The following is a 22,940-nucleotide window of genomic DNA, read 5'->3' on the forward strand; positions in this document are numbered from 1 at the left end:
TACGTCATCCAGAGGCATCGATGCGTCCTGCTGCGACGACCTGACGAAAAGGGTCGGGGACGCTCTGAAAAGGCAAAGACGTCGTTTCCACGGTGACAAAATCGACAAAGACATCTGAGGAAGGAACGAGCGAACCGGTTTGAAACTCTTCAGCGGTGCAGCATCGCACCCGAGGCCGACTGGTGCGGTTTGCATTCAGAGGGTCGATGGTCATGCACATAGGGGGGGGGGGGGGGGGGTCTTTTTAACCCCTTCTAGTGAGCCTTGGATTCGCCTGCTCGTCCCCCGAGCTCGTCCCCCCTCAGACAGAATGGCTTTCTCCGGGACTTTAACAGATAAGATCAAAAGAAAGAGCGAGCCCAGCGGCAAGCTCTGGTCAAAACAACATAATTTAAGGTTTATGGGTTCCACCAGAAACGCGACAAAACACCAGCGAGGAGGCTTCCACCCTAAAAAAATAATAATAATGGTTTTCAAGAATCCTTTTGAAAAAAATCCAATTTGTAATTTGCTCTTCCTGGTTTTTCCCATATCACCAGACCAATCTTCTGTATCCACACAGAAATAGAAACGCACACTCACCACCAGCAAAGGCTGGTCAAAGGGCATCATAATCCTACTACCCATACTTGAGGACACAGATCCCAATATATATATATATATATATATATATATATGTGTAGTTCTACATAAGCGAGCAAGGCAACAACAACCTCGACGGTCAACCTTTGTTTTTTCTGAGCGGTTGGAATCGAGACAACGCAGCCTGTAAGAACTCCAGTTGGCCTGCTACATGTTATATGTCCGGATAGGACATAAAGAACATAATGGTAAAAGATACTTTCTTTTTTTTGGTAAACGTAAAATCAAAGCGAAGCCTAAAAAAAAAAAAACAGGAGAAAGACGAATCCATCATAAGAGACCTCCTTCCATCCACAGAATCAAACACCTGATAAGGTTTGCTGAATAAAATAGTATTCAATTTTCAAACATAGGATGAAAAAGGGGCGGGGGGGGGGGTAGCTAAAGGTATAAGTATGCTGCAAAAACGTAACCACAGGCGAATGAAAGAAATTGTGGAATTCTTGCCGAAATCAAACGATGCTTCGTTTGCCACCCGTTGCCATGTCAACGTCTGGGAGACGGCCAGCATGGCAACGGAAACTATCATCATAAAATGGTACAGTAGTAGAAATAGCTAGACCAGGAGGGGGCGGGCTCGCCTGGGAAAAGGCCCGCGGAGAGGTCCAGTGATTGGTCATGCGGCTCGCTGTCAGGAATAATGGTTGTAGGGGGGTAGAGGGTGCCCAATGCCGTTCTGGTAGTGATGGTGCTGGCGGTGGGCGATGTACTCTGCATAACCCATCGTCATCTTCTCACTACGGTACCTGGAGGTGAGAGGAGATGTGTTAACGTTCTGGTGCGGAACAAGAGACAGAACCCTGTTCCCTCCTTATGAAAAACCTGGATCTGGTCGAGATGGAAGCACTTCAGACCCGCACCGCCAGGAGGGGGGTTCATCCCTCGCCCTCTCTGTTTAACGTCTATCAGCTCCTTTTTTTTCATCTTTTTTCGGTCACTAACATTTCGCTAGCAGCAAAATGAAAACACTTTTAGAAGTTAAAAGCAGAAGCAGGGAGATCCTGTGCTTGGGGGGGGGGGGGGGGGGTTTGATTTGAAAGAATCTTCCCTTACATACATTTGAGTTTCTTTTTTTGCTGATAAGGGTCTCCATTTCTGCAACGAGGGGCTTTCAAATCTTTAAATCAAATGCTTCCTGTGGAATCTCTGCGGTATAACTTGCTAACCCCCCCGGCCTGGCCAACTGGCGGGCGGCGTCAAGAGTCGTCTCTCCCGTCTGGTCATTTTGCTGCTGGGGGGGCCCAGCTGACGGTGACATCGCTCGCCATTTGTCACGTGGCCACAAACGGGATATGTACCTGATCTAAGGACACAAACGAAAGGGACTCATGTCTACGTTGTAAAGATGAGATCGTATACGTTTCGCTTCACATCCGAGTCACTTCCTGGAACGCAAACACACGGAGCCATTTCTGGAATGTACCAGGTTAGCGTTCAAGAGATCAAACAAATCTTTCCTTTAGTTTGTGCGTAACAGACTATTACACGTCTGCCATGTCCTGTCTGTTATTTTGGGAGGGTTTCATGTTTGAGCATCCATTTCTCAACAGTTTCAGCCCTTTCGGTTAGATATTGTAGTTTCTACAGTATGGCCACGTCTTAAAAAAAACACGGCGTGCATTTGTTGGTGATTTTTGGTCCCGTTTTATGTTTAGGCGCGTGTGGATTTAAACGAGAAACTTCTAGCAAACAAAACGTGCGCCAGTGGCAACTCAACATGACGTCAGAATATGTCTGTGGGTAATCGAGCACTCTCACCTGGTTAGCTTTATAGTCTTCCTGAAGTCATTTGTGATGGGAGCTTTGTAACCTCCCTTTCGTAGTAAGGAATCTATGGTTTGAATGTGGTCCCAACCTTTAGAAATATAAAAGAGTGACAGCTTTCATCCCTTTTCGTGTGAGACGCGACATCTCCATCCATAACTCTTGTCTTCCTACAAAGCTAAAAGTAATGGCCAAAGGAAGCGCTCTCACCTTGCTCCTTTGCAACCTCTGGTAGGTAGGTGGCGGTGCGTTTTGATCCTTTTTCATTGAAAAACTCTATCCTAATACCGTGAACACCCACCTAGGATTCGAGACAGCAAAACCATGTTAGAAAATCCTCAATTCATGAAGCTAAAATCAAAAGTTGAAGGCCGTGTTTTGCAGAGTCAAAGGCAATCGCTTTGGATTTGTTGCTTCGTGCATGAAACACAACGCGATACATTCCATGAATGACAATTTCAGCATTGGAACACGCGTCATCTCGCGCCTCCTCACCTCCCAGTCAAGGTAATCACCGACGTCTTCAAAGTTGGTGAGAAGAGACACTGAGCAGAAGAGGCGAGGCAGCTCATCCCTTGTCATAGGGGGGAAGCGGCTGTCTTTAAGGGCACTGCCGACACAGAAAGCATTCGCGTGTAAGAGGCAATTCAGAATAACGGTATCGAAGTCAGCTATCAAGAGCTCAAAGAGTTTGACTACCAGGTCTAAACATGTAATGCGATGCATTCAAAAGGTTTTTGTTTTTCCACTCGGGATGAAGGATCAACCAGCCGGATGACCTATGAACATATGGAGGCCGGCGTGGTTGCAGCGTGAACCCCGATCTCGGCTTCTGAGCCGTTTGGAATGAGTGTCTACAGGTCAGCTGCGAGGAATTCAAACAATAAGCAGAGAATTTCGGTCATTTAGTAATACTCCTATTACAAGGTCACCCTTGATATGAGACTTGAGTCCAATGTCCAAGTTGATGGTTTGAATTTCCGAGTAATCTAATTATCTGCGCTCATGCTCGGTCACAGCATTCAGGCTACAGGTGGAACAACAACTCACCTGGTAAGGGTGTACTCCCTGAGTCCTGAGTGCAGATTCATGGCAGAAAATGTACCTATACAACCCCGCAACCGCTTGTCTCTGCCTATTTTCCACGTGACAAACAGCGGGCTGAAAAGCAACAAGACGCCACATTAGAGAAGAGGTCACACACAAACAAAATGTACATGAACTTATTCTGCTTCAGTATGCCACAGATGGCACGCCGTGGTCCGGCACGAAGCTAATCCCTCATAAACAATAAGACCAAGCAGTAGCCAAAATGTCTCACTCAATGGTGACGAGTCTTAAAGTTCATCCGTTGGGTTTGCACGAGTAATGTTCCCCGCATGAATCGCAGGACAATATGTGGCAGCGTTTGTAGTCATCGCAGTCAACATGTACTAAAATTGTTCAAAACGGAGAGCCGTTGCCATGACGAATGCATATCTGACAGAATAACGGCACTTCAATCGGAGGCCAACCCGTAAACAAAAGTGTATTTCTTATCATTTGCAGAACGCGATTCCAGGAAAACAGATAAATTCGTTTTTGAGAAAAGACAGGAGGGCCTTCCTGTACCTCCGGTTTACGGGCAAACAGAGCGTCTGGATTACTGGTTTTATAACCAATCAGAAGGTGTTGCTATCACAGAACACTGGAGGTCCATCTGCTTTAAATGAGCATCAGCTCAATTTTAACTGATTAAATATTTTTCACGGAAAATTGCATGAAGTCACACAGAAAGACCGGCAGCAACAAATACCATGAAGCTTGGAGACATTTTTAGTCAGTTTTGTTTTGGTCTATTTAGAGAAGGAATTCAAATGGATTTGAATCTTACCGTTTTTGTTTATCGCCAAGTCTCGAGGCAGACATTTTTCTCTTTGAACACTCAAATTCTATTTCAGTTTCCTCGCAAATTAATCAATCATTGTGCCAAATTAAGGGGAACCTTTGGATGGAACAAAACACTGCAACTATAGATCGATGAGACCATGTGGATCGTAGTCACTAAGTAGTAGTCTCTAAGCTATTAAAGTTGGAAATCAGAGACCCTGTGTGCTAAACTTTCCTGGAGAATTTTCCCATTCTCTCACATTGGTAGGGACGACTTCTATATTCACGTCATGATTGACTTGCTCGGTTATAAGTTGGTTTCACTTGGCAGAGCGTGGTGGGGCATAATTTCTGTGGAAACTCAGGTGGGGTTTATTTCTATGGGAAACATTTTACATCGTGATGTAATTATGTGTGAAGTGCAGAGTGTCTGAGTCCTTCGTGAACGTTCCTCCATGTCGCTGCTGCGGGAAATTTTCTGCATAATTTACAATGACAGGGGAATACTAAATTAAAAAGTGCCGCAGAAGTGAAGAAAGCCATTATGATGATAGAATGATAATATTAACATGAAAGTTAATATTTTCTTCAGAATTGGGTAGCAAAAAACCCTATTTTATCAAACTACAGTCACAAGACGCTCGTCTATGCTGCCTTTGTTCCTGCAACACAATGATGTTAAATAGATTGGGTTTTGCATAGCATGCCAGCGTTCCTTCGCCAAAAGGAGGGACTCAGCAGCTCGTGTATCTATTAAAGTACTTTACATATACATTGAGCAGTGGATTTTACATTTTACATTACAGTGGATTTATCTCAGAGAGCAACAACAATCATATACCATCCATTGTACACAGCATCTGATTGCATCCTCCCAGATCTCACATCGTGCATGGTGTAGGCCTGCTTTAGACTTTAATTAATCAGATTACAGTCGAAAACACGTTTAAAAACACGACATGTGTCCCTTTGTGAGGGAACACGAGTCTAGTTTCATCAGCCATAACAGGTCAAAACACTGGAATGGCCATTTACAGCAGAGACCCTTCAAGGCCTCACCCAGTCAGATCACTCAGCACCGCTTGCACAAGTGGGGGGGTTCTACAGTTTCTGTGGAGTGCGGTTACAGGCACGAGATATGCATGAACCAGTCCTGTTGTTAAACCGGTCATAACGACAACACCTTCATTCAAATATGTCGTTCATCGCTATGTCTGTATTAAAGATATTTGTCTAACTTTTTTAAATTCAGGTTTGTTCATAAGAGATTCTTCAAACTGCTTAACTTTATTGATTAGAAGAAAAACTAAATTTCCTTTGTTGGTCGATGCTAAATCAGCTGTTTCAGTAAGTTTCCCCACAATTCGACAGTATATATATATATAAATATAGATTCCAAACGTGCCCCAATACGACCGAATAACTTGACAACCTATCTGTCTGGGAAAACAATCAGACTTTTTCCATACATTTATTACCAAATACCTTATTTCTGCTAGCTCATTAGCACTTCGTTGCTAAGCTAATGTAGCTTACAGCTAACAAAGCTAAGTCACCAGGGTTCATTGAGGGCAAATGAAAAAAATAAAACACTACCGTAAACTCATAATGTATTGTATTGTAGTAGTTTCAATCGTTTATCCTCGATAGAAAACGGTAGAGGTTGCCAACAAATTAAACAATATTACACTGCTTGTTTCACACTCTCTTTTTGAACAAGTGTTCGTATAGCTAGCTATTATTAGCGCGTAGCTTAACCAGCGTTAGCTCGTGTTGTTTCGAGTTGGTCAAACAGGCTCGACAAATCTTTATTTCGCTGACTAGCGATGAGAAATCGATGCGACAACATTCATATCTAATTTATATACAATTTCGCTTTGCTGACCTCTAATAATTCATTGTAATGTAATTCATTGTAACGTGTGGCAACTATAGGCCAGTGGCCGCCGCTCTTCAAACAAGGCCCAAATTTCAACTTGCTAAAAATCAAGCAAAAAGAATCGCAAGTTCTTTTGGTCACAAAATTCACAGTAAGTACAAAATGTTTCTACGTGACCGTCTGTGTCTCTAAATCTGAAATATAAACCAAAAGTAAAATCAGTGAAAAGTGCAGTGAAAGACATGTTGATGAATGAAAACATCAATGAGCTTTGACATGGAGCAGAACAACAAAAGAACACACTCACTAGGGATCGTTTGTAAACCTGGGTGTCCTCGGAGGCTGGTATCCGTAGAGATGGCAATAAAGCACGTCAAAACAGAAGCAGCACATCTCCGCCGAGACGACCATTTTCCTGCCTCCACTTCCCGAGCCGGGACCCGAGCTGAGATTCGGGGAGAGGCCGGATGAAGTGTAGCCGGTCGGCGCTGGGGACAGAGCGTTTGTGCCGCCGCTACCGCCACTACCACTCCCGCCGCCGCCGCTAACGCTACCCCCAGGTCCCCCCAGGCCGTTCGCTCTGCTAACGCTAGCCGCTCCTGCGACAGACGCCGAGGAGCCAATCCCCAACTCCGAGCCACAATGTCCGGTTCCTGCCACCCCGCTTCCCGCCCCCACCCCGCCGGGACCCCCCGACCCGGGTGATCCCGACAGTTTCTGCTTCTTCACCCCGCAGCACCCGGCCGCCATCTTGGAACAATCTGCACCGACACACCGCTTCCGACCCATAACCGTCACCGCGGGAAGGGTTGGGGTGTGGGGTGTGGGGTGTGGGGGGAGGAGGGGGATGCCGCCGCGACCAGACGGAGAAATCCCACTGCGTTGATACGTACGACGGGGCGATACTCCACTTTCACTCCTCTTTTTTTTTTCTGTCGGACGATGAAATAAACGACGTGGGGGTAGCAGACTGCGATGTCACCCCAGCGTGGCCTTTAAAAACGTTGCGACAAACCCATATCTGGGATAAGCGGGGGTCTTTAGCCACGAGTAGTCCAACCAGTCCAACGCTTTGGACCGCGGTGGATCACCGATGACGCAGAGTCCCAGCCGGAATAGTCCCCCCCCCGCCCCCGCTTCTCCCTAACGCACCGCCACCCGAAGCGACTTCCCCTGCAAAACCTTCAAGTTCAGGGAGCGTGTGAGTCGGAACCGGGCCGCAGACGACAGTAGCCAGGCGGTCCAGATGTGAAGCCGACAGCCCGGTGCGCCGTGGCCCCCGCAGCAGCAGCAGCAGCAGCAGCACGCCTCTCCTCCTCCGAGTGGAAGCCGGGAGCTTGAGTGCGCAGCAGGACCCATAAAAGCGTCAGCACGAAATGCGCACCGCGTCTCGGGCAGCGCAGCGTTTCATTCCCACCAAGCTTTAGTGGAACTTCTTAATTATACGACGGGCCCGGCGTGAAGGAATTCCAGACGATGGGATAACGCGGAGTAAAAAAAAAAAAAAAAAAAAAAAATGGCATCTGACAACGCGAGGTTGGCGTCGCGCAATGAAAAGGCGTCATTTCAGCGACTACAGTTCGCACCTGCAGCGTGTTGTTTTCTGAGACCTCTTTAGGGAAGAAAAAACAAAATCCCCGATAACCCCCCTCCTCCCCCCGCGTCAAATGGAGAGCCGAAAGTTTTCAGTAGACCTTATAGGTTTGTTTGGAGGCGCTCCGTCCGCTTATGCGGATGCATATAGAAGCGCGTTCTAGTCCGGTCAACCGTGAGAAATCCTCCGGTTTGAGTCAACCCTCGCTGCGCACCCGTCTCTCAGCTGCTACCATTCAGTGCTGGTCGGGGGGGGGGGGGGTCTGTAGGCTGTAGGTATAATCGGTGTCGTCGGCACTCCGGAAGCGGATTCAGAAAAACGCGTTACGCACATTTCCTACACTTTCTGCGTATCGCTGTCCCTCCGCTATAAAAGGCAGCGAGAGTGGCCGGATGTTAGCTTGTAACGAGTGTTTTCATTCGATCACAGCTCATAGTGTCTTCAGTTAGCTGGGCAGCTAACTATTGGTAGCAAAACAAAATAAAGAATTGATATGCCTTGGTTTCGAACCCGTGACTTTCTGGCCGGGAGTCCAGCTTGCTATCCGCTATCGACCCCGTCATCGCTCCATTTGTATCCAGCTATTCTCCCCGTCCATCGAGAACAGAATACCATGTTTGCTAGTTATTTTTTTAAGCTAAGAACTTATCTCCCTAACTCGCATCAAAATGTTTATATCTGCTTCTTCATATTGTGTCAACTTCTCTAGCAAGTAAAATAAGACATTTTTATCACTTTTATCACAAAAAACACTTTTAGGTGGAGCCACGTGTGTGTTTTGTACATTTATAATAAAAATCCTTGTTGTTGAAGTTATCAATGCTGCATTTCTTCTTTTGTCCTGTAGAGGTCAGTGACGCTGTCGACCTGCGTTGGTTCGGCCATAAAATAATAGGCAGAAGAAGATGGAGGGGGCGGAGCTTTGTGTTTGAAACTGGCGGGCTGTTGAAGGTTTTGTATCGACGCTCGTCTGTATTCACAGGTAGGCAAACAAACCTTTAATTAATTTAGTTGCAACCAGTAAAGATATCTGCCCGATATTAGCACCGTTTGCCGTCAAAGAGAACCTCTGAATGCGGAGCTACTTATATTAAAGCCGGCAAACGAAAGAAGTAAAGTTAGCCTTCTTCTTCGCTGACACTTTTTACTGTAGCTGGCTAAGGCGCAGGAAGCACCGGTCTGAATTCAGGGAGATTGAGATTTTCACTGTTTGGTAATCACAGCGTAGCTTGTTTGTTGAGTGAAGGGTTATACGGGCGAGCGATGTTGTTATTTGTTTGTTTGTTTTCTGTCATTGGTGGTGGGTGAAGTGAATTAAAAAGAAACGGTGTGTTGTTTAGCTAAGCATTTGTCGTCACCTCCGTTTCTGCGCAGGAGTCTTTTATCATGACAAACGAGGCTGTTAAGGTGATCCCGGTGCGGGTTGCCTTGAGATGTCGCCCTATGATTGAGAAAGAAAGACTTGAAGGATGTCAGTCCTGTCTCACTTTTGTTCCCGGGGAGCCACAGGTCTGTTCTTAACATTCAAGAATAGATATTTATCTACTGTATCCATGTTGTGCAAGTACACAATATGTCTAAATCTTGGTAAATGAATTGTTTCAGGTTATTGTTGGCACAGAAAAAGCATTCACGTATGACTACGTTTTTGATCCTACTGCTGAGCAAGAGGAAGTTTTCACTACGGCCGTGTCCTCCCTGCTGGATGGGCTTTTCAAAGGTAGCTGCAATCAATAACATGATTTATGGAATCCAGTGCGAAAATATGCCCCCAATTCCCTTGGTGACGATATAGATTTTGAGATGTCAAAACTGTTAATAAATTTACCAGACACTTCCCTATTCACAGCTCACTGTTTTCAATTATATTTTATATTGGAAAAAGTAGAATAAAATGGACTCTGATTTTAAATAATTAAAAAAAAAAAAATCCCTTTTTTTTTTTATCATTTTGACTCCTTTCATCCTTGTTAAATTGTTCTTTTTCGTAGGTTACCACGCTACCGTTCTTGCATATGGACAGACGGGTTCGGGGAAGACCTTTTCCATGGGAGGGACATACACAGCATCTCAGGAAAAGGATAATTCTGTGGGTGTTATTCCTCGTGTTATCAAAAGAATATTTGAGCAAATGGAGGAGAGGGAAGACACGGACTTCTGTCTGTCGGTGACCTACCTGGAGGTTGGTTGATTGTTGTTTAATCTTCATCTCTGCCGAGGAGGTCTTGCTTTTGCTGCTGTTTATCTGTCTGTCTGTTTGAAACGTAACTCAGAAAGTTACAGATAGATCTTGCTAAAATGTTCATTACCAGAAACAAATTATACAGTTTTTGTGATGATCCAGAGGAGATTCTGAATCACTGAAATCTTTGGTAGCGTTGCAGTCAAAATGTTTGCTCCTTAATATCTTGGTTGATTATTGGTCCAAACATTCCCACCCTGGTCATTTAGGGTGGGAACATCTATCATACCACCGAATTCATCCAGATCTCATTCCAAATCGGAGCATGTCAACGGATTTATTAACTCCGCCAAGGAGGTTATCTTTTTGATTTTTATCAGGATCGCGGACAAAATACTGGATGTATTTGGATGAAAAATATTCTTACTGGGATCGCATTAAATTTTCAGAGTGATCTGGATACGAAAAAAATTACAAATCACATTTACTTATAATAGAGGCTTCTTGTCAGTCATAAACGGGTCCGATATGAACTATCATGCAAAATATCTCCTGCATCTGATCCAGAATGAGATCAGGTAGAGATTTTAACAATGACATCTCCATTTACGAATTCAAAAATCTGTTAAAAATACACGTCTGATTGAGTTGTTTTTTTTCATGGTCGGTTGGTTTTTTTTATTTTATTTTATTTGTCAAAGTTTTTTATACTTTTTTATTATCATAGATTTATAATGAAGATATACTGGACTTGCTGAGTTCATCAAAAGAAAAAACTGCCATCAACATTCGGGAAGACCCTAAAGATGGTATTAAGGTGAGTTGGCTGACATGTTTGTGAGAATGAATGCTCAGACGGCTGTTCTCTGGAGATTATCGTACATTTTAAGTCAGATTTTTTGTAATTGTTGTCCTGTTTTGTATGAATATACTTCTCTTTTCCAGATTGTGGGTTTAAATGAGACGGTGGTCCGTACTGACGGTGAGATGGTAGATTGTTTGGAGCTCGGAAATTCCGCTCGCACTGTGGGATCCACGGCGATGAACACGGCTTCATCTCGCTCGCACGCCATCTTCACCATCACGTTAGAGCAGCGCAAAGGAGCCGACAGGTCAGCCTCATTCCTCCTTATGGGAGTCGCTTTTAACATCAGCGTGGGTAACGACACGCAAACAGAGAAATACCGGATCAAGCGCTTTCAGCCATGCTATAACTCGGGTCGTATCATTTGCACTTCGCCACCACAGAAAAAGCATTAGTTTGCTCCGGATTAAGAGGAAGTTAAATATTCCATTTGTGATGTATTATATATCTAAATGTAGGTTGCAGATGCCTTTAGGGTCACTAAAGACATCACAGTCCGGCCCTGTTTATATTTGTGTTCTGTTCTGGGCAGAAGTTTTATCATGAGTTTTGGATTTTCTGGAACCGGCGAAAACGCTTTTGTGAGTTGAATGTTTTTGCTGCAGGTCTGACATTGTCATTTCCAAACTGCGCTTGGTCGACCTGGCTGGTTCAGAGAGGCAGAAGAAAACTCGAGCAGAGGGAGAGCGATTAAAGGAAGGTAGTGGTCTATTGTGGACTTGAACATTTCTGTGTTGTAAAAGTGGGCTTGATGACGGCATTTCGGTTTTGATGATGTTCAATTTCATCCTCAGGCATCAACATCAATCGTGGTCTGTTGTGTTTGGGTAACGTGATCAGTGCCTTGGGGGATGAAAGCAAGAAAAATACCTTTGTTCCTTACAGGGACTCGAAGCTAACCCGCCTGCTGCAAGGTAAGCTTTGATGTCAGTGTAAGTGACCTTTAGGGTCAGCTCTGATGCCATCCTCACTTTGAGGACGGGATCAAATTGTGTTTCCAGCCGTTAGTCCCTACCTCTCTTGGCTTTTTTTAAAATCAGATAATGAAACTTGTTTTGCTGCTTATTAAAGAAAATAATTTGTTGTTCTCTGTGCTGAAATGAATCTAAATATAACCTTAGACTTTAATTGTTTCACACACAAAATAACATTGATTAGCTTACACGAAACAGCCCCATGTTGAAAGCAGTCAGGATGCAAAACGATCGACTGTAATGCGCTCATGTGACTGGTTTCCTTTTTCGCTTTCGTCAGATTCTCTGGGAGGCAACAGCCACACTTTAATGATCGCTTGCGTCAGTCCCGCAGACTCCAACATGGAGGAGACCATCAACACGATGCGATACGCTGACAGAGCTCGCAAGATTAAAAACAAACCCGTTGTCAACATCGACCCCAGAGCTGCTGAATTGAACCGTTTGAAAAATCAGGTACTGAATTTTCCATTGCCTGAAGCAGCAAAGCTGCAAAATTCAGTTCAGTTCAGTCATGCGTGTTCAGAATTGTGTATTCTTTTTTTTTAGTCTGTAAAAATCCATAAACTAGATGCATCGTCGTCTCAGCCGCAGGGTTCAAACTAAGTGTGTGAAGAACGCAGCGGCTTAAAGTCCGGACACGACGGTGGATATAATGTAATGAATGCTTTGTTCTAGGTTAGGGAGCTGCAAGTGATGCTACTCCATGCCCGCGGAGGAGTAGCTCCAGTGCTATCTGGGTAAGAGGAATTTCCCAGTGAACCGTTTCCCACCATAGAGATGCATCATCTAAACTAAAAGTACCCCAAAAAAATAAATCCATGACAGTCACTCAGTGCTTCCGTCACAGGTCGGAGTCGGGGGAGAATGCGACGAAGCTAATGGTAGCGAATCGAGCCCTGCAGGACGAGAATAAGAAGCTAAGCAGGGAGCTGAGCGAGGCAGCCGGACAGACGGCATTCATGTTTGAGAAGATAATAATGGTGAGCGAGAGCTGCGGTCATTGAAAGAACTCTCTCTGAGTGAAGATGTTTGTTTGCACCAGACAGAAAACTTCAACAAATCAAAATATGAAATGGTTAAAGAACTTCATTGACATGAATGGTGTTTCTGTCGATCACACTGAGACCATTTCATTCTACAGGCGGAACAAGCAAACGAGCTACTGCAGGGCAAACTGGAACAGCTGCAGCACCACGATGCGTGAGTTCATAGCGGGTCTTCATTTCTAATTCCTCCTGTTCAGCGTCACCTCATACTGAGACGCGGTCTACATTTATCTTTTCCTCAGGTGTTCAGTTGACCTTCAGAAATTGTTGGAAGCGCTTGAAGACCAAGAATTAAAGGAGAACATCGAGGTGATGAAAAGCCTGCAAGATATCATCTTGGAACTGAAGGTATGCGAGTCGGCGTGTGTTTTCATCCGGCGTTTGGCAGGGCTCTACTGAGTTGTTGCATTTGCCCTTTCCATTTTTTTTTTCCCTTCGTTGATAACAGTCTGAGTTAGTTTTTTTTTTTAGGGGTAATGATTTGCCAAAGTGAGGTTGCCTCAGCAAAAACACGATCCCAAAGAAAGTGAAACGCTCACTTCAGTTGTCCGATCCAGCCCCTCGACAGGCCCGAGAGAATCGCATGAATTCACTCAGTCAAATCTTTTTTCATGATGGTTTCATTCATACGGATCCTCAATAAAGGCCATAGAAATGATGCTGCACGGATTCCGAGTCGGTCGTGTGCTGAGCTGGTGCCGAGCTTCTTATTGGACGTTTGACTTGTTACAGAACAGATTAACTTAAATAATTATGACTGCATATTGTTTGTTCTTGTCACCTTCATCAAATGCTTTATTGTCTTTTTGCCTAAGAATGAGAGCGCATGCATCGAGGCCTCCATCGATGCGATAGCTGCAGGAGAGAACGCATCGGAAGCGTCCGGCGGTAAAAGTGCATCGGATGAACCGTCACCGGTGTGTGAACGGTTTGACGCTCAGCAACTACCTAAGCTTCACTAAATCTTTTAATTTAAACCGACCGACTGTGGAGACGCCTTTTCTGGCAGACATTAATTGACAGTTAAAAATTCAACACTTGTCTTTAAAGTAAATTAAAATGCGTCTCACCGCTAACACGTTTAAACAGGACGCCGCCGTTGACAAGGACTCCCCGGAGGCGTTTACAACCCGCCACGCGCTGCGGCAGGCCCAGCTGTCCAAAGAACTGATCGAGCTGAACAACGTGTTGGTCCTGAAGGAAGCCTTCGTAAAGAAAATGTGCCAAAATGACACGCAGCTGGAGCCGATGCAGTCGGCGCATCAGGTGAGGGCGTTTAGTCTGGAAGGAAGATGCCTTTAGCGTCGCTCGCTAAGTTTAAAGTATCACTCACCGGGCGTTTTATCCCGACAGAAAAATGTCCATTCTCTGCAGTCGGCAGTGGAGTCGCTGCAAAAGGAGAAAGAGGATCTGATTTTAGCACTTCAGTCTGCAAAGAAAGACACAAACCAGGCCAAGTATGAACTCTTCGTCTCTCTTTTTGGAATGTTTGAAGTGAAAATGCAAACCCATCCCGATACGCTTTCACGCCGGAGCTCTCCCTCCGTCTGATGTTCTTCTCCCGCTTCCAGACTCAGCGAGCAGCGGAGGAAGAGGCTGCAGGAGCTCGAGGGTCATCTTGGAGAAATGAAGAAGAAGCTCGTGGAACAGTCCAAACTTCTGAAAGTGAAAGAGACGTCTGTGCAGAAAGTCGGCAAACTGGTGCATGAAATACAGGTGAGCCGTGATTGATCGATCAGATGGCGTCGCCGAGCATTGATTGTCTTGAATGCAGTTTATTAGGCGTGTGAAACGCTGTCCTCGTGTCCTCACAGGCCATGAAGACGCAGCGCACGCAGCTGATGAGGCAGATGAGGGACGACTCCGAAAAATTCCGAGACTGGAAAAACAAGAAGGACCGGGAGGTGCTGCAGCTGAAGGAGAAGGTGCGGACATTTTGTTTGACCGGCGTTTGGGTCATACAGTCACTCCTTCAAATGTTCTAATTCTGCGAGACGCTTTTCTTGTTAAATGTGATTCTTCGGCCTCGTTGAAGCCCACATTTCATCTGCTTCGTTCCAGGATCGTAAACGCCAGTACGAGATACTGAAGCTGGAGAGAGACTTCGAAAAACAGGCCAATGTTCTGCGTCGTAAAACCGAGGAGGTGAAGCCCGTTGGTCTATTTCAAATCCCGAAGTCTCCAATTAAATATTCAGCAGCTTAATAATAACACGTATTTAAAGGGTGTGAATATTTTGATCGAAACTTTCCGAGCAGCATATTGGAAGCTATTTTTCTTTTTATTTGTCTCTATAGGCTGCAGCTGCGAACAAGAGACTGAAAGATGCTCTGCAGAAGCGAAGTGAGGTAGCGGACAAACGCAAAGATGTGCATAACAAAGGGGTGGGAGGAGCTGCTGCAAGAATCAAGGTAGGAACGCTCGTTTCTCGCGTCTGGAGACATGAAAGACTTTTACGTGATTAGTGTGAAACGGTAAAGCAGAACATGCTGCAAACTGCCACCGACTTTGTTTCTAAATGGGACTTTTGGACTTATTCAGGCACCTGCTTTTGAGAATTTGAGTGTTCTAAAGGTCAGCGACACATTTCCACAAGTAATTTTTGCTTGAACTCTTTGAATGGGTTTGTGTGATCAGGCGTGGTTTCTCAATGAAGTGGAGGTGATGGTCAGCACGGAGGAGGCCCAGCGCCACCTCAGCGATCTGCTGGAAGACAGAAAGGTCTTGGCGCAGGAGATCAACAACCTCAAGCAGCAGATGGAGGCGGGGCACCGACCCTCGGCGAAAATCAGGGTGAGATCTCAACTCCAGTGGCGACCGCGAGAATAAGAATATGCACGAAACCGTTTCCAAATAACCCCCCCCCCCCCCCAATGCAGCGCCGGACGATGATCATCTCTGAGCTGGAGACCCGCGGGGCGCTGGAAGCTCCTCTCTGCAAGCAGGTGGAGCACCTGGAGATGGAGATGGGCCTGAGGTGAAGCAGACCGAAGCTCGGCCGCAGCGTTCACGGCGGGTTTTTCACCGCCTCGTTCTGTTCGGGCTTCATCGTTTTCTATGTGAACAGGAACGCCCAGATCGCCGACCTGCAGCAGAAAGTCCTCGTCGCAGACGGCGAGGGGCGCCTGAAGCAACGCATAGACGCCGTCACGAGCATCGTCGAGGCCAAGTGCGCCCTGAAGGTCCTGATGTCCGAGGTGAACGGGACCAAACGTTTCCCGCTCGCACCTGAAAGCGGAGCCGTGCCGCCTGTGTTTCTAAAAGACATTTTCCTTCCCGTTTAGCTGGTTTCTGCTAAAACGGCCGGTGCCAAGCTGGAAAGTGAAATCAAGCAGGAGAAAGGGAACGGGCAGGATTTACGGAAGATGCTCACCGACGAGAGGAACGTGATGTCGGCGATGGACGTGGAGCACCAGCAGCAGCTCGTGGAGCTGGAGCAGAGGCACCAGGAGAAGGTACCGGTACTCGGCGCTTCTGCTCGTGCACCAAGTTGCTCTTTTTGGATAGATATTACAAAAATCTCTATTATTGCCCTTTTTTCTTCTTCTTCACAGGTTCTTTACCTCCTTAACCAACTGCAGAACCAACCCATCGGGGAGGCGTCGGACAAAATGAGCGACGAAGAGAGCTCGAAGGAGAAGGAGCTGCTCGAGCGTCTCAAAGTCCTGGTTCGTCTCCGCCAGCCGATGGGCTTTATCAGACTCAGGAAAGAATCTGCTGAATAATGACTGAAAATGAATCTTATGATTGTTGTACTTCGATTTAGGAAGAAGAACTGCAGAGATATAGTGAGCAGAACCAGAAACTGGAAGAACAGAATGAGCTGTACCGACAGGTGACTGGTCTGACGGCCGTTTGTCTTTTGTGTTGGCATCGAGGGAGGGGGGGGGGGGGGTCATGGAAAGGTCCATTAAGGAGCGTGACGGGCTCGGATCAAACCATTCTTGTTTTCTTTCCTCCAGAAACTCCCCCTGCTTCACTCCGGAAGTTCAAAGAGAATCCTCGCCTCTACATCCAACAAGGAAAACGACCTGGACGACTCGTTTGAATACATCCCACCGAAGGTGCGTCATTAAGGATGTCTGGGGTGTGTGCTAAGACCTGTGCAATATTAAACCGCCAAAAAGACAAATGTTATCCTGTAGAACGCCATTAAGATAGAATAATAATCAATTTGGTGCAGATGAGCCTGTCCTGTATGGAAATATTGATATTCCTTTGTTCAAGAAGAGGCATTAGAAAATGAAGGATCATTTTGATCACAAAGAATTCATAAAATGTAAGACAAACGATGACGAGTCGTTTATTTCCTCCTGAAAACGATTTATTGGGTGTTTCCTGGAACGCCGCTGCGTCCTTGTGATCATGAACTGAGTTGTCTTCTTGTTTCTATTGTTGATATTCCGAGCGATGGCTCGACTAACGCTCCGTAGTTAAAGTAGTGACGTAAGCCCTGAGGTCAAAGCGTCCCTCTTCAAAGCACAGACAAGCAGTCGAGAAACGGCGAACGTTTTTCAGGAAAAATGAAAGCGCGTTTTTAAAACGACATTCTCTGATTCAGTCGTTTAGATTATTTTTAATGTGCGTTGACTTTATTTTTTTTATTTTTTGCTTAAAGCCTAAAGCAAAGCGCCCCAGCACTGCGAAAGCACAGGGGGGAAAGATCGTCCACGTCGTGGAGCTGATGTCTCCCAGCGACGAGGACGAGGAGGAAGAAGAAGAAGAGGAGGAGGAGTGGCGTCCTGTGAAGGAACGCAGAATCTCAAAGAGGCCAAAAGCAACTGGGGTAAGTCGGGGGTAATCTGTTGTGACGTCTCGGATCAGGAAAGCTGGATCCTTTCGGATCGATGGGAAACTGATGAGCGGCTTCTGTCTCCAGTGTGCGTGTCGAGGTCACTGCTTCAACAAGCAGTGCAGGTGCCGCAAGAGAAGGCTGGCCTGCGGGGAGAACTGCAACTGTGATCGGGTGAAATGTCGAAACATGGAAAAGCTGCCGCCTGCTGAGGCAAGTTCACCTGCAGTTTCTCCTCCCGACACGTTTAATTTAATTCTTTCTCTTCACGTTAGGGTCCAGAAAATGTTTGCGTGTCGACAGAAAAACAAACCGTCCCCGTGAGCGTGTGTCTTTTTGCTCTTTTCAAGGACGTAGCTCAGATAGAAGGCGTTTCCAGAGACTCTGGGTGTCTTCAAGATTCCACGTCCGTCAGCCCCGACAACACCACGTTCTTCAGGCCGCCATCTTGTACGCCCACTAAGAAGGTAGGCCCCGATGCTTCTGCGCTCCGTCTCGAGGAACGTGTTTTAGCTCGTAGCATCTCGTCTCTGACTCCAGAGTGACGCCGCTCTGCTCCTTTCCGTACTGTAGTTGCTCAGAGAGATCGACGACATGGGGCACACACCCACAGACCTGAAGCTGATCAGGAAGCCAAGCTTGAGACTGAAGGAGGAGGAAGAGGAGGTGGAGGAGGAGGAGGAGGAGCAGATGAATGTCAGCTTACTGAAAAAGAAGAAGAAACTCTTGACGAGTTATCAGAACAGTTTTTTTTCGGGATGCACCCCCATCAGGGAGGAATCGTAAGCGGTGGAGGAACGCGAACATTCTGATGTCTAGATTCTGTGCAGCGGCTCGAATCTTTGTTTCTGCCCGTTTGGGTTTGAGAATAACCGGAACTTCGGATCCAAATGTTTTCGGCTGCTTAGCTTCTGTGTTTTGAAAACGACAGCCTTTTATCACAATTATTTTATCATTTAACACGATGTTTTTAGTTTCAGATAAAATAACACAATAAAGTTTTACTGTTTCTGTACATAGATGTCTAATAGTTTATGATCGGTCTTAAATAAACGTTTTAGTCTTTATTTTTCATGTTCTTACATCTGCCGAGGCGGAGGTAATGTTTGTTGTTTGTTATTCTGTCTGTCTCTATCCCACCACTGAATTTCATCTCCATCTGGTCCAGAATAACGTTAGAGAAGATATAACATTTTAACTGAAAACAACATTCACGGATTTAAAAATCAGTTAAAAATACACATTTGCTTCATTACTGAAGCTGCGTTTGCCCTCAGAGGAGCGTTGTGATGCGTTCATGGCACCGATAGAGGGCAGAATAGACAAGTCGCCAGCCAATGGGATGGCTGGGTCACCTGAGGCTACGGCTAATCAGACCGTCCGTGTTTGGACTCATTAATAATTAAGCGTTTGATGCATGCAATTTTTTACCGAATATACCGGAAATAGTAGAAGAAGTTATGGCGACTTCCGTTGTAAACAAATCCTCCTTTAATATCTCCGGCAACGTGTTTGTCTCAGATATTGACCAGTTCTGTCTTTCGCTCGCTGCGGTTCAACTAACTTCCGGGAATAGCAGCGGCGCGCATGGCTGACGTCACAGACATGCGCAGTGAGGACGGCTTGAAGCGAAACATCGGAATAAGTGTTTTCGTGCGCCCTGATCGGATCATCAATCGATATAAAACCACCCCTCTTGATCGGAATAGAATCTTGATCGGATTGAGTTTGATTGGGTCCGATTTGGGTGTGTACATGAAGCATTTTTATTCCGATCAGGTTTTTAATCCGATTAAATGTGTCCATGTAAATTAATTGACATCATGCAATGTGCTCAGCTCAGATTCGACGACTCCATGTGACACTAATGCGGATAAATTCATGCTCAGCAGATTCATGTCGTTATCTCGATTGCAGCAGAAACTATTATGACCGATGGCAACGGCTGTATAAAGGACAAAAATTCATGCTGTGCACATTCTCTCCCTCTCTCTCTCTCTTAAAAACACTGAACTCTGCACTCAAGTATACCGAAACCTTGACAGAGATAAGATAACCAAAGTTTATGAATAAAAGATGATTTTACTTGGAAGAACAATACGGATATTTCACCTAAAGCATGAGCGATTCGCATGAGTAAATGCCGGCATGGCGACAGAAGACTCTTTCATAATGATGTATATATATATATGTATGACATTGATGACAAGAGAGGATTCGGATGCGCAAATCAAGAGCGCGCAGGAATAAGATGAAATATCTGATATTGATCGGAAAAGATTGCAAATCTTTTAAACCGGATTGTGTCAATGTTGCTCCTCAAAAGTTCACTGCTGGAACTTTGTAATAAAAAAGTTGCCCTAAAGTTCATGAGTTACATATCGGGTATCGAATCCATCATTGATCACTTTAAATGTTCTCAAAACAGAGTTCAAAAGCACTTTTTGCTCCCCGTGATCGGTTTCTTATTAATATTCTGTAAGAGTCAAAGGGCAGTCTGCACCTTCTTAAACACACCGTTCAATCAGCCTTTTATTGTGAGCTTTTGCTTCCTCCTGCGCTCTTGCTTCATAGTCCGAGGAGTCATATCTCCCCATTCCAGTAACGTGGGGCGTGTCCCGCGTGTGGCAGGGAGACGAACTCCCGCGTGGTTGACGCGACCTCGGCGCATCACGGGTCTGCATTTATAGAGGCGATGATCAGATTGGGCGAAGTTGACGCACAGTTGGCGATCAAATCTAAAATAATGATGCGTCGGTCTTATATAGAGCTTTTCTGGACACTCAAAGACGCTTTACATTCTGCAGATACAGCTGCCCTGTGGTAGATACAGCTACCCTGGGGTAGATACAGCTGCCCTGTGGTAGATACAGCTGCCCTGGGGTATATACAGCTGCCCTGGGGTAGATACAGCCGCCCTGGGGTAGATACAGCTGCCCTGGGGTATATACAGCTGCCCTGTGGTAGATACAGCTACCCTGGGGTAGATACAGCTGCCCTGGGGTATATACAGCTGCCCTGTGGTAGATACAGCTACCCTGGGGTATATACAGCTGCCCTGGGGTAGATACAGCTGCCCTGGGGCAGACTGGCCACCACCGACATTCACTCGCTCACTACATTCACACAGGCAATGAGGGTGAAATGTCTTGCCCAAGGACACAACGACAGTGTACACGTGCCGGGACCCGGGAATCGAACCGCCAACCTCTCGAACATGGGACGACCCGCTCAACCAATGAAATAGTATGAACTGAATGAATTATTTTTTATGTGACGTGGTGAACCACTCTGGGTTCAAACATTTCAAAGCACAGATATAAGTCAGATGGGTGCATCTTGGTGGGGGGGGGGGGGGGGTCGGGGTGTGAGTTTGATTCCCTGCAGGCCCGCATGAGGCTTTGAAGACATATTTCTCTGCAGGGGACAAAGGAGATGTGCTCGCCGCTGGCCCTGCCCCTCTCTGTCAGTCAGTGTGGAATCAGGATGTTGGACTGAGGGGCAGGGCGCCGCGCCTGTTAAATATTGACTGCGAGTGTAATAATTAACCCTCCACCAACTCCTGGTCTCTTAAACCGGCTGCTCTGCCTCGCTGCCATTGCTCCGCGGTTCGCTGCTGACCTTTACGTCAAACTGCGCCTCGTTCCAAAGCCGTTGACCGTCAGGATCAACCTCCGGTCTGTCCTCCTCCTCTGCCAGTCAGGCCCGACTCACCCCCCCTCACTCCCACCGTCCCTCCCCTCTTCAAACCTTTGGCCTCGTCCTGTGGAAGCCAAGCGGGTCGTCGAAAGGTGAGTGCGGCGGAAAAAGTGAGCTTTTCACAGAATACCCGACCAAAATTGAAGTTTCATGAAACAGAAAATGCTTTTTTTTTTTTGATGAAACTGAAAATGGATCCATGTCAGAAGATTTGTTATCAATTTGATAATTTACAGAGGAATTTAAATAACACATGTTTGAAATATGTGTAAGTGTTGATAGTTTGATAAGCAGGTATTTTACAATGAAATGTCTGATTCTACTATTATTATTATTATTATCTTTTTTATCTTATTGTTTCTCCCTTCAAAGAGGCAGAAAGCAACGGGTGCAGTCTGATTGGTCAGTTCAGAAAAATAAAGAGCCGCCGAGCACAGGCTAAGGTTTGAGAGAGCAAATCGTTTAATTGCTTTATTTCTCTGTTTCTCTTTGCATCTTTAGTCTACAGGGATATTTATTCTGCACGCGGAGCACGATGGGACGAAAAACGAACACAATGTACTGCAGAATAATAATAAAAAAAACGTATACGAGGTCCAAACTGATTAAAAAAAAATGTGTGCAAACCGTAAAAGCCAGTGTTTTAGAAACGATGAGGTCAAATGTCATCGCAAGCAGGAAATGCAGAGTCTGCACGTACATAGGTCCGGCACACCCATGTAGTCGCCCATTGAAAAGCGCACTCATGTTGACAGCTACCATAAAGTCTGCGTTATCTGTGCAGGCCTTGGCCTTTTGGACGTGCTGTTGGAAGAGCGTGAGCAACGATGCCGTTTACTTCAGGCAATAAAACTGGGTGGAGGAAATTGCCGGGTCAAAGTCACTTCGCGCTCTGAAGCTGCTGCCTGAGTTAACCTCGGTTCTCCCGTGCTCCCGTTAGCCCGTCTGCGGCTGCGACCTCGTGAAGAAGCCGACCTCAGCCTTGGGGTCGAACGGCTGACAGGAAGTCGTTGGGTGACGAAGCCTGCATGGTGCTCGCTGGGTGTAACAGCAACTCCATGTGGAAGCGGTGCCTGTTCCAATGGAAGTGCTGTTACCTGCAGAGAGCCACCACACCCAGCGCCGAGGCTCCTTTGTCACTGCGCGTTGTACCACTTCTGGGACGCTGGAAGTCCGACCGGCGGAGAGAGTTCCTGCTGGGACACAAGGCGATGACCTATGAATTGACAGCCAGCGACTGCGACGTCTGCCTGTCAGTTCTGTAGGCCACTGCTGCGTCCGTCCCTCTGAACGGCACCGGCGTTGACGAGCATTCGTTTTACAGCTGGTACATAAACAACAATGATTTTTGAGACTATTGCAGTACTCACATTTATTTTATAGTGTTTTTTTTTTTTTAAATAAAGAATAAAGACTTAATATTTTATTTGTGTCTGAATGATTCATTTGTCTCAGCTCGGTCTCACTTTATCCTAATGGAACCGCACTGGTGCATTATATTTACTCAATAATTACTCCTGGTAAAAATGAGCATGTATGTCTATCAATAAATAAACTGTCAAATTACCATCTGATGACAGAGAAATTGATTGTTTCCACGTCATGCAAACAAAAACGGTTGTTTACATGAA

At 45.9% G+C, this 22,940-nt stretch overlaps 2 protein-coding genes across 2 annotated transcripts; one reads left to right on the top strand and one right to left on the bottom strand.

Moving 5' to 3' along the window:
• Positions 1-1,273: 1,273 nt before the first annotated feature.
• On the bottom strand, positions 1,274-6,943 carry ammecr1 (AMMECR nuclear protein 1). The gene is made up of 6 exons (XM_068744902.1): positions 6,462-6,943; positions 3,457-3,567; positions 2,902-3,016; positions 2,617-2,707; positions 2,401-2,497; positions 1,274-1,388 (listed from the first exon to the last, which is right to left on the bottom strand). Exons 1-6 carry the CDS (start codon positions 6,941-6,943, stop codon positions 1,274-1,276), a joined length of 1,011 nt encoding a protein of 336 aa, XP_068601003.1.
• A 2,191-nt stretch (positions 6,944-9,134) lies between these two features.
• Positions 9,135-18,566, top strand: kif4 (kinesin family member 4). Its single transcript, XM_068744690.1, has 30 exons — positions 9,135-9,257; positions 9,354-9,468; positions 9,740-9,930; positions 10,658-10,747; positions 10,876-11,042; positions 11,401-11,495; positions 11,590-11,709; positions 12,050-12,225; positions 12,448-12,509; positions 12,620-12,752; positions 12,914-12,972; positions 13,061-13,166; positions 13,634-13,735; positions 13,908-14,084; positions 14,172-14,275; positions 14,390-14,534; positions 14,633-14,743; positions 14,880-14,963; positions 15,116-15,229; positions 15,456-15,611; positions 15,698-15,795; positions 15,886-16,015; positions 16,103-16,273; positions 16,373-16,486; positions 16,585-16,653; positions 16,781-16,882; positions 17,437-17,604; positions 17,698-17,823; positions 17,961-18,077; positions 18,184-18,566. The coding sequence occupies exons 1-30, from the start codon at positions 9,135-9,137 to the stop codon at positions 18,394-18,396; spliced, it is 3,738 nt and encodes a 1,245-aa protein (XP_068600791.1). The 3' UTR covers positions 18,397-18,566.
• Positions 18,567-22,940: the final 4,374 nt, after the last annotated feature.

Source organism: Brachionichthys hirsutus, chromosome 10, assembly GCF_040956055.1.
Source record: "Brachionichthys hirsutus isolate HB-005 chromosome 10, CSIRO-AGI_Bhir_v1, whole genome shotgun sequence".
Lineage (NCBI taxonomy): Eukaryota > Metazoa > Chordata > Actinopteri > Lophiiformes > Brachionichthyidae > Brachionichthys > Brachionichthys hirsutus.

Coding starts and splice junctions, on each gene's coding strand:
- ammecr1 (XM_068744902.1), bottom strand. CDS start 6,943: ATGGGTCGGAAGCGGTGTGTCGGTGCAGATTGTTCCAAGATGGCGGCC. Junction 3,017..3,456: donor AGGGAGTACACCCTTACCAG/GTGAGTTGTTGT, acceptor CTGTGTCGGCAG/TGCCCTTAAAGACAGCCGCT. Junction 1,389..2,400: donor AAGACTATAAAGCTAACCAG/GTGAGAGTGCTC, acceptor TCTCACCTCCAG/GTACCGTAGTGAGAAGATGA.
- kif4 (XM_068744690.1), top strand. CDS start 9,135: ATGACAAACGAGGCTGTTAAGGTGATCCCGGTGCGGGTTGCCTTGAGA. Junction 9,258..9,353: donor TTGTTCCCGGGGAGCCACAG/GTCTGTTCTTAA, acceptor GAATTGTTTCAG/GTTATTGTTGGCACAGAAAA. Junction 16,654..16,780: donor AGAATGAGCTGTACCGACAG/GTGACTGGTCTG, acceptor TCTTTCCTCCAG/AAACTCCCCCTGCTTCACTC.